This window comes from Siphateles boraxobius, unplaced genomic scaffold (assembly GCF_051911475.1).
Source record: "Siphateles boraxobius isolate OS27281-9 unplaced genomic scaffold, OSU_SipBor_1 22, whole genome shotgun sequence".
Lineage (NCBI taxonomy): Eukaryota > Metazoa > Chordata > Actinopteri > Cypriniformes > Leuciscidae > Siphateles > Siphateles boraxobius.
The window spans coordinates 36,316,734-36,328,029 of NW_027508833.1; the positions used below are offsets into that span (position 1 = coordinate 36,316,734).

The 11,296-nt window shown below is 37.2% G+C and overlaps 1 protein-coding gene across 2 annotated transcripts; it reads left to right on the top strand.

Moving 5' to 3' along the window:
- The first annotated feature begins 167 nt into the window (after window positions 1-167).
- On the top strand, window positions 168-8,175 carry snap23.1 (synaptosome associated protein 23.1). 2 transcript variants are annotated; one of them, XM_077239982.1, is made up of 8 exons: window positions 168-497; window positions 2,726-2,840; window positions 5,216-5,257; window positions 5,396-5,444; window positions 5,552-5,669; window positions 5,788-5,961; window positions 7,043-7,187; window positions 7,415-8,175. In XM_077239982.1, exons 1-8 carry the CDS (start codon window positions 487-489, stop codon window positions 7,472-7,474), a joined length of 714 nt encoding a protein of 237 aa, XP_077096097.1. In that variant the 5' UTR covers window positions 168-486; the 3' UTR covers window positions 7,475-8,175. The 2 variants fall into 2 exon arrangements, with proteins under 2 accessions (XP_077096097.1, XP_077096098.1); XM_077239983.1 differs by having other exon boundaries at window positions 170-306.
- The last annotated feature ends 3,121 nt before the right edge of the window (window positions 8,176-11,296 follow it).

The window sequence follows — 11,296 nt, forward strand, 5'->3', positions numbered from 1 at the left end:
ATAATAATAACCGTATCAATTTATTTCATGATCTTTCAGAATGTTAACTACCTCTATTTAAACGCTTCACCCACTCAGCATCTTTTCTGTTGTTATTAATAATTATCTTTTCTATTTATACTCGCTTCTCTTTGACGCATGCGCATGAAGTCCCCTGTCATATGACTGCACATGCGCACCACTGTCATAATCTGTCTGAAGGAATTTCGGAAAGAGTTTGGACCAGCCCGGGAAATAAACACTTTCTAAACACTTAGAACGATCGATCCTCAGTCTTATCCTTCTCCTGCCCTGGAATCAACCTCAGTAAGTAGCGAGTGAAACGTTGTGCACCAGGTTCCGTCCAGTATTTTAAAAAAGAGGATGATAAAGCGTTTCTACTTCCCCAAAGCGGAACTGAGTACGAGACCAACTGACCAACTACTGCCTTAAATAAACAAACACACTTGACCAGTAAATTAGCGATAAAGAACATCGTGAAACATCATGAGTAAACCGTAAGTATAAAACTTGACCGTAAATAGTGGTGTTGGGATCCTGGATCATTGGGAAGATCGCAAGGACTTTCTTCTCCAATTTCAAAGTAACGTTACTAACTTTCTTAACGCGGTCATTTATTTAACGTTACCTGGCAATATTGTGCTCTGTTCCTCTGGATTTGGGTGAAAAAGGGAAATCTTGGAATCAGCAGCATTAAACATCACTTATGTGTTTATACTCTCTGATACGATCGGATTTTCTTGAATGGTTTCTGTGTATGGTTTCCTGAATGTTGGTGTAGTAGAGGATTTGTCAGATCCCAAGAATCATATACAGGAGGTATGTTGTATTTTAGTCCCAATTAGATCATAATGCAAGTCCAGATGATGATTAGTGTATCTGATGCAGAATACAGCGAAAATAGTGTAAGAGACATGATGTAGTGACCTTCCCTCGAGAAACCGGTTTTTGTTGACAAACTGGAAATGTACAATTCCTAAGGAGGTTTTTCTCATGGCTGGACTGTTCAATCGAGGAGAGTGAGTAATATGACGTTCTGGGTCATGTTAGCCCCCTTAAAACACTTGTTTAACTGTTTTGAAAAGAACCTTGGATAAGCAAGGTAAAGGGATAGTTCACCCGAAACTTTTAATTCTGTCACTTACTCACCTTCAAGTTGTTCCAATCCTGTTTAAGTTTTTTTTACTTCTGCTGAACACAAAATAAGATATTTTGGACAATATGGTAACTAAACAGTGGATGGACCCCATTGAATTCCATAGTATGGGTAAAAATACTATGGAAGTCAATGGGGCCCCATCAACTGTTTGGTTACATACATTCTTAAAATATATATTTTGTGTTCAACAGAAGAAAGAACCTCATACAGGTTTGGAACAACATGAGGGTGAGTAAATTATGACAGTTTTCATTTTGGGGTAAACTGTCCCTTTAACACTCAGAGAAGTGAATTGAAAGAGAAAATTCGAATTCTTTAAACATTTATTCAGCCTCATGTTGTTCCAAACCTGAATGACTTTCACAAAAGGAGATGTGAAGCAGAATTTGCCTCAGTCACTGTCAACTTTTATTGTGTATTTTTTTTTAATGTAAAACAAAAGTGAATGGTGACTGGCTTTAATTCTGTCTCTTTTTGTGTTACCTGTTAGTGAACATGTTCAGAATGTAATTTCCCAGATCAGAAGTAAATTTGTAATGGCTGGATCTTGGGTTAGATGATATATTGATATATAGTGTGAACTTTTCTTTAAAGTTAGTTCTTGTGGATTTTTCCTCTAACTTGCTAGCATTTGAAACAGGAAATAGCTGCAGAAACGAAGGAAAAGACATAAGAAATCTGTTTCCTGTGTACAGAGACAGGCCTATTACACACTCTGTCATAACATGAACACTTATAAGAACTTTTTTCATCTTTTTACTGCAGTTTAATTTTACTACAGTGCATGTGACATTTTTACTGTAAGCTGTGACAGTTTTACGCTAGTTGATAATTGACCTCAGTATCTGTTTATTCATTAATGTTTTATGTGTATTTCTGCTCTTTTGTTTGAGCTTCAGGGTTCTTTGCAATGAAACAACCCAAAGTGTTGTGTCTTATGTTGACCACAAAATCTTCATAGAAAAACATCACGCTTCTCTTGTATCTCTCTCACACCCATCTCACACCATTGTTAACTGTTTTCAACAGCACAGACATCATACGCATTTTCACTTTTAACATTAAGGCGTGTAATCGGCATAGAAAAAATGTGTTGTGTCTGTACTGTTTGTGTCCTCTTGGTGTTCTCTGGATTGTAACCTTTTTAAGATAATATTTTTTAAATTTTTTACTATTCATTTTAAAACATTTGACAACACACAACATTGTTAATTACTTTCATGCTTTTCTTTACTTGCATTATAGATATTTGAACTTTTTACCCAATATTTTGTCATCTACTCAGCCTCATGTTGCATAATTCTATGTAATACAAAAGTTAAAACTGACCTTTTGATTTGTAAGACTTTCAGAGACTTGTAAATATAGCCAATGAGTTGAATGGACTACTTTATGGAGTTTCACCAACAAAAACAAAAATAATCATTTGAGCAACATGAGGCTGAATTATGATGATAAAATTCCTTCAAATTCAAATTTCAGGTGGTAGATTTCAATGGGAAAGCTTTTTTTTGTGTGTGTATGAAAATGGCCTCTGAACCTTGACCTCTCGTTTCTGACCTTCAGACCCCAGAGCGTAGAGCTTAAGACTACAGGAGGGGCAGCAAACTTGGACACCAGCAAAATGGCAGACATGTCAGTGGAGGACATTACAATGAGAGCCAACCAAGTTACAGATGAGGTATGCTGATCATCTCTTACGGTAGCGGTATACTGTAACAGGATGAAAGGAATTAATTTCTTTGTTATTAGATGCAATGTATTCAAGTTCCTGTATACGTACAGACTCATTGTTCGTGACTGCAAACAATGTTTTCTCTTACTCACTGTTATACTGCTCTATTTCGCAACCTTATAATACATTTCTTTTCTGTAAAAAAAAAAATTTGCAAATAAGCGACTCTGTGCTACTCTGTTCGTTAACCTTAACGCATTTCTTTCTTTCTTTACTCACAACTTTTTTTTCCTTCTCTCTTTCTCCTTCTTGCTGCCTCTGAAGGGACTCACATGAGCCTGTGTGCTGTAATAAAGACTAATCGCATGAAGCGGCCTTTGTGCTCATGCTCAGCATGGGTGACTGGGGGTAAATTACAAATCCATGAAACATTCCCCACCCACCTTTCTATTCTAACGTCAGTTTGTTTGTTTTTTGTTTTGTGAAAAAACTGTGATTTTACCATTAGTGCTTAAGCACCCTCAGAATGTAATTTCCCAGGTCAGAAGTAGATTAATGATGGCTGAATTTAGGGTGATATATTGAATATTTACTAATACTATTACTAAATATTAGTTATATATTGCTATATTTTGTGTGTGAAGTTATTGAAATATTATTAATAATAAATGATTTTTAAAATATTGTTTAAGTATACATATCAATAGATACATTTTTTTACTGTGTTAGTTCTAGCATTAAACATAAATTTATGGCTACTTGGTTAAAAATCACACTTTTAAATAGATTTAAAGCAAATGCATAAAAATAGATAAATACACAGATGAGCCAAAACATTATGATAACCGGCCTATATGCTATTGGTCCTCTGCGTGCTGCCAAAACAGTGTCGACTCACCGAGGCATGGACTTTTATAAGACCCCTGAAGGTGTCCTGTGGTATCTGGCACCAAGATGTTAGCAGAAGATCCTTCAAGTCCTGTAGGTTGCGAGGTGGAGATGGATCGAACTTGTTGGTCCATCATATTCCACAGATGCTCAATTGGCCTGAGATCTGGGGAGTTTTGAGGCCAGGGCAACACCTTGAACTCTTCACTGCGTTCCTCAAACCATTCCTGAACAATATCAGCAGAGTGGCAGGGTGCATTATCCTGCTGAAAGAGGCCAAAGAGAACATTGTTGTCATGAAGGGGTGTACCTGGTCTGCAACAATGTTAAGGTTGTTGGCACGTGTCAAATTTACGTTCACATGAATGGGCAGACTCAGGGTTTCCCAGCAGAACATTACATCAGAGCATCACACTCCCTCCAGCGGCTGCCATCACTTCCCCAGGTAAACGGCTCACAAGTCCACCTCTGTCCACTTGAGTAAAAGATAACGGGACTCATCAGACCAGGGGACCACCTTCCACTGATCTAAGGTCCTGTTCCGACGCTTGTGTTCCCATTGTAAGCACTTTCATTGATGGACAGGGGTCATCATATGGACTCTGATTGATCTGTGACTATGCAGCCCTATACGCAGCAGAATATGATGCACTGTGTTTTGTGATGCATTTCACCTATGATCATTTTCAAAAATTGAATGTGACTTGTGTCACAGTAGACCTTTTGTTGACTCAGAAAAGAGAAAGAATAGCCTTCATTAACCTGTGCATTGATGAGCCTTGGATGGCTAACACTCTGTCGCTGGATTGTGGTTTGTCCTTACTTGGACACTGTTGGTAAATTCTCACCACTGCTGACCAGGAGGAACCCACAAGCCTTGCCCTTTCAGAGATGCTCCGAACCGATCGCCTTGCCATAACAATATGGTCATTGTCAAAGTCAGTCAGATCTTTATTCCTGCCCATTTCTCCTGCATCCAACATGTTAATTATGAGAACTGATTGTTTGCTCAACATCTAATCTACCTAGATCTTAATATGTGGCCTTGTTAGGAGATGTTAGGACACCTGGCTGTGACTGTTAACAATGTTTTGGCTTATCAGTGTATAATGTTGTCAAATATCAACAAAAAAAAAATGTGATACCATTTTTTTTAATAGACAAGCTGGAAATGTTTTATGCATGCCTATTGTGTTCCTGTGTATGTAGTGTGTTCTTTACATGGCTTCATAGCGTTATCTAGGATTTTCACAATTCTCCATACATATCTGAATTTATGAGTGTGTTCGAATTAAAGTCAACTCATAAAGGTCTACACATTGTGGCTTTATGAGCCAAAGACTTATGAGCTGAAAGTGTTAAATTTACATTTATTCATTGTGCTTTGTTTTATTTGATGTTTGCATGCAGACCTGAAATATAGAATATCTGCTGTTTTCTTATTACAGTAGTGATTTGATTACCTTTTGAATATGTGTTTCTTTTTCTTTCAGTCACTTGAAAGCACTAGGCGGATGCTACAGATGGCAGAGGAGGTAAGAGCTCCAATGAAACCTGGAGGCTTCAGAAGCATGTTTGCTGTTACCTGAAGTACATAATGCTTAGAACTATCTGTAGCCCATTTGCTCATTAGAGTTATATATAACCTGATATAAGCATGCGTATATTTTCAGAGCCGGGAGACGGGGGTCAAAACAATGACCATGCTGGATGAGCAGGGAGGTGAGTGACTGCACCATTCCATCTCAATCTGTAAAAACTTCATTAAGGAGATGCTGACTAATTAAGACATTGTTTATTGACATAAATCTTTATTCTGACTTGATCAGAGCAACTGAGGCGAGTTGATCAAGGAATGGATCAGATCAATCAGGACATGAGGCAGGCTGAGAAGAACCTGACTGATCTGTCCAAATGCTGTGGCCTGTGTGTGTGCCCATGTGACAGGTTTGTTATTATAACTCAACTTCCAGCTACTGGATTTAAAATAGTATGCATTACGTTGTATTATATTTCATCATTCATCTTTCTGGGGTAAATGAGAGTATTAAAACCTCTCTTTCAGAGTGACTTCCATTGAGCATGATGGGAGATATAAGCGGACTTGGGGCACAGGCAGTGACAACGCCAGCATCCAGGGAAAAGAGGGCGGTGTGGTATCCAGCCAACCGAACGCCGTTCGCAATGGGCAGGCTGTTTCAGGCGGATCAGCAGGAGCCTCTGGCCCCTACATCAAGAGGTGAGGGCAAAATACACTGAGAATGATGGACACTGATCCAGTGTCAGACTTAGCTAATAGAAAGTAAACAAGAACATATGTTGGGCTTTATCAGGGATGTCATTTTTTCATATTTTCCGACTTGAAAAGTATGACCCATTTAAATTTCGTAAATAAAAGAGGTTGGGTTACTGTATGAGGATTGAAATTGCAAAATGGCCTTAAACAATTACTAAAAATGTTATGTTTTCTTTTTTTTATTATTATTATTATGCAAATAAATACTTTACAGATAAAACAAAAACCACCAAGGACACCAAAACGTGTGTGTGTGTGCGCGTGTGTCAAAATTGTCCTCAATCAAAATTGAGAGTAAAGAAACGTGTTCATTTTCAGTTTCAATTCACAGTAAATGCTACTTTGTAAGTGCTGAGTGTTTGAGTCACTTATAATTTGCATTTGGGAACGCAACCTGTGCCAACAATCTTCCCAAATTCGTATTGAGAATCGTTTAGAAATCTGTTGTTGTCGTCAAAGAGAAGCATTAAGGTATCCCTGCGGTTTTCCGCTAAAGTAAAATAATGCTTTTATTTTTGAATGCAAACAAATTAGGACAACCATAACCATGTTAGTATTGTAATTTTACTGTTCTGTAAAATAAAATATAAAATAATGATAATACCAATTATTATTGGCCACATTTTCTCCTAATTTACCTTTATTTCTGTAGAGCTAAACTGTTGTGCCATCATTTGAATAAGCTTCCATTTTGTTGCATGCTAGAGTGTTATTGTGGAAGCGTCGGTTTCAGATTTACCTACCCTTAAATGTTGCTAACAAATGAACAATGGTCATTTGTTGCCTTCCTGTCTAAGCAGGCAGCGCTTGACCTAGAATAAGCTACAATGTCTTTCTTCAATGCCGCATTGAATATATTTTGGGTGGCTGGTGCATCTATAGTTTGGCTCGAAATGTATGTGGTCTTTTATTTTATTTTAAGATCTTTACAGCTGATTAATTCTGATTATTAATTTAGATTAGTCACTTTTTGTATTATTCTGTGTATAATAATATGTACTTTATGCGTTATTATTCCCAAAAGAGTAACGAATGATGCACGAGAAGATGAGATGGAGGAGAATCTGGAGCAGGTGGGCGGCATCATCGGGAATCTCAAGAATCTGGCCTTGGACATGGGCAATGAGATCGAAAAACAGAACAAGACCATCGACCGCATAACTGATAAGGTAAAGCCACACTATCGAACTCCTAAATGACGGGAGTTCATAATATATAGTTATTTATTTATATATATGTATTTATTTATTAAAATTAATATTTATTATAAAACAGATGTATAGTTTAAGTGTGTGTGTGAGTGTGTATATATATATATAATATATAATATATAATGTATATATAATTATATTTAATTTTTTATATGTAAAAATATATCAATAATTGTGTTTCCCAGGCTGATATGAATAAATCTCGCATTGATGAAGCCAACCAGCGAGCCAACAAACTTCTGTAGAGAATGGACACTTCCAGCATCTTTAAGGAGCCTGATTGTTTGATCTTACCACAAACTTACACACACACTCTCTGCTTCACAGCAATGAATTGTAGCAAGTGAGTTTATTTTTTCCAAAGCCATCTGTGCCTTTTATTGCAGTCTTTGTTCTATTGTAAATAGAATGCACATGCACACACAAACATATTAGAGCCTCCTGTACAATCATGTCTTCCCCCTTAATATGTGGGACAACTACGCTGGACACACAGAGTGCAGTTGTTTTTGTGGCTTTGCTCACTGCTGTCCTGTCAGTCTGTAATGGATGAAATGGAGAGTCTAATCTCTCGGGATGGTGATGGGTTTTGTCCGTCCCTCTCTCTGGACTTGAGTCAACGTGGCTAATTGTTTCACTAATCTGAAAGAGGGGCCAAAGACTTATGACAGAACCTTTAATGTACTTGTATGTAGCCCTTATAGCCGTTTATGCATGTTTGAGCTAATTGGATGTTTGGTTTGTATGTCATTTTTTCTGATTCTGTTACTGATTATACTCATATTTAATTATCTTAAGACATTAATAGGCCTTGTGAATACAGTTAGTCCTGTTTAATGTTTTGGGGAAAATTTGTGGTAGTGTCGTTTTTTAATTTACCATGCTATATAGGAATAGGACATTTCACTATATCTATTTTATTTCTAATAAAGCCAGTATAATCCTTCCTTGTTTTTTTCCCCTTTTTAAAACAATATTCAGACTTGACCAGCAGCAGGTGCTTCCACATTACTTTATGCTTTGAAGGTGAAGGTTAAAAGTGCTTATTGCCACACTAAAGTATGTATAGCTCGTTATGTGTTTTTTTGTTGTTGTTGTTTTTTTAATTTTTTAAAGAAGTCTCTGTAACACTTAGTTTATGGTCCAATTATAACTATTAACTAGTCGCTTATAAGCATGAATATTACTAGAATATTGCCTGTTTATTCATAATTATAAAGCACATAGTATCTTATTCTGCATGACCTTACATCCCTTAATCCTACCCAATACCTAAACTTAAAAAATACCTTACTAACTAGTAATAATCAGTTTGAGGCAAAAGTCATAGTTAATAGTGAGAATTGGACCCTAAACTAAAGTTTGAGCGAAGTCTCTTATGCTCTCCAAGGGTGTCTTTATTTGATCAGAAAATAGGAGGGACCTTCATTTTGTGCTCAGTGACCCACTTTGTGTTGATTTTGATGTTTGCTTTGGCTCTGTTCTGAAGGAAGATCCAACAATGGCCCATTATAAGATTTATCTGTTGGTATTTGATAGAATCCATGATGCCATGTGTCTGAACAAGATGTCCAGGACCTCCCGCAGAAAAATAGGCCCACAACATTAAAGATCCAGCAGAATATTTAATTGTACACTTGGGGTTCTTTTTTATCCCTGCATGCACCAAATCCATCTTGTGTGTACTTTTGCTGTTTTCTTACAGCCACTTTCTATTTTGCGAATCTCAACAATCTTCAGAACTAAATTCTTTGGTTTTACCCATCGTGATGAATGATTAAGGGAATTTGGCCTTTGTGTTTCCTCGTACGCTTCTTTAAAACATGAATTCATGGCCGAATAATTTCATGTTCCTAGTCACCCTGGTGTGCTGAATTGAAAATGTGAAGAGGAATTGGAATATACTTCACACATATACTATTAACTTTTTTTGTTTTAGGCCAGTGAAAGGCTAGAATATATATCGGTACCGGGTGCATATGGGTGCATCTATCAAATGACTTAATGACATCGCAAATGTTGCGCTGGTTAAAGAACGGATACGTAAAACAGATTGCTTTGCTTTTCATATTTGCTAAATAATAGGTACCATCTGTGTCTGTCTCAATGGGGCTGTTTAAACCTGGCCACTTCATGCGTTTTCTCAGATCGGATAGCTATCTGATTATCAAAACGATTCCATTTACATCAGGACACACAAATGTGTTTTTCACAAAACGGAAATAAATCCGATCTTCAATTCCCTCGCTATATGCAGATTTAATATAGTTCACGTCACCGAAAGCAACAGATATGAGCTTCATTTTATTGATCATCAGCTAAAATCAAAATCAAAGACCGCAATAAGAGAGTGGCAACAGCACTGGTGAGATCATTCCGTTTCTTTACTTTTAATGAAGATGATTATGTCTTAAGCGTCTGCAACTTTGATTTGTGGTAGTTTGCACGCTGGCTTGATGAATAGATCGCTCATCTGCGGTGATGCTGAAGTAGCGCCGTCATATCTGGCTATAACATGACATATAAACTATCACACGTTTATTTTTTAGGCATGGTTGAGAGGAGTTAAATCTACACGTGCTTTCAAAAGCCAGATGCATTTACACTTGTCCAGTTTCGTCTGGAATGAGTCTCAGATCTCCTCCTGAAGTGGTTTGAGTGATCGGATTTAAATCCGTCTCGAATGCGTTTCGGAGGGCATTTACACCTGGTCTTTTCACGATCGGAGAGCTATCCGATCACAGAAAACGTATGAAGTGGCCAGGTGTAAACAGCCCCATAGAGCTTGCTTTGAAAAGCTTGCGCGCCAACGTCATTCATGTCATTGGATCACTTGTGGTGACGATGCAGTGTGGGCAGGCTTAAGAGTCCACACGTCGGGTAGAAGCCGCTGATTGGCTGAGAAGCTTTCAGTCAAAGCTTTCCTCGGGCTGCTTATTGGATGAACTGCTAAAATGAAAATCACTCACTAGTCACCATAGGCCTGGGTCAAAATGGACGAGCCCAGTATTTATTTGTTATCGTTTAATCCAACCAACTCAAAAAGTTTTGAGCTATATGTATTTTTCTCTTAATTTTTGTATATAAAAAAAAAAGAAAAAAAAAAGATTTGTTCTGCATGAATACAAAAAAGCATTTAACTCCTGATATTTGTTATTAAATCTGTTTTTTTACCTGTTTACAGATAACTACTTTGAATGGAGCTAAATAAATTTAATATATATCATAAAGATGGAGTTTTTTTAATGGTGTTTTTAGTATGTGACTAACAACTATAGATGATAATAACAAAGTACAGAAACAACATTTTGATTGGGACAGTTGACATTCACTTTAGGACGGTTGAAATTGTTTTTCAGGACGGTTCCAGGACGGAGGTGAAAAAAGTTAGTCTGGAGCCCTCACACACACACACACACACACACACACACACACACACACACACACACACACACACACACACACACACACACACACACACACACACACACAAAATGTAAAGTTTTAAATTTGTTTTTACTTTATAATCTCTTGCATGTATTTGTTCTGTTAAACGATCATCAATGCCTTAAAGGGTGCGTAATATTGACGGCTAGTGGTTGAAATATGTACTGTAGTCCAAATTGAAAATATTGGAGAGGGTTGTTTCTGATCACAGAAATGATTCATCGTTTTCATAGATACTTTTACTTGGACTGGTTGTTCTTTGGTTTTCCTCAAAAGGATTACAGAGTAGCCTTGTTATTTGAATCATTTGAGGTCTCAAGAACTAGGACAGTGCCGATGTTTCAACTTCACATCATCACATAACCTTCACCATACCTAAAGATTGGCATGGTCTTATTTCAGGCTACTAGCTGGTATGAATTGCATTGAGAGATGATCTTATGGAAAATACCCCATGCCCCAATCTCTAGATATGGTGAAGGGTGTGTGATGATGTGGGGCTATTTTAATTCCAAGACCAAGGGAACTTTATCAGGATGCATAATATCCTGGATCCATGAAATAACTGGCCTTTAAAAATAAAAATCTGCCTGCCTCTATGGGAATTTAACATAAATTGG

Excerpts from the sequence above, each read along its gene's own strand:
- snap23.1 (XM_077239982.1), top strand. Across the intron at positions 5,445-5,551 it reads CATGCTGGATGAGCAGGGAG|AGCAACTGAGGCGAGTTGAT; the intron begins GTGAGTGACTGC and ends TGACTTGATCAG. Across the intron at positions 7,188-7,414 it reads TCGACCGCATAACTGATAAG|GCTGATATGAATAAATCTCG; the intron begins GTAAAGCCACAC and ends TGTGTTTCCCAG.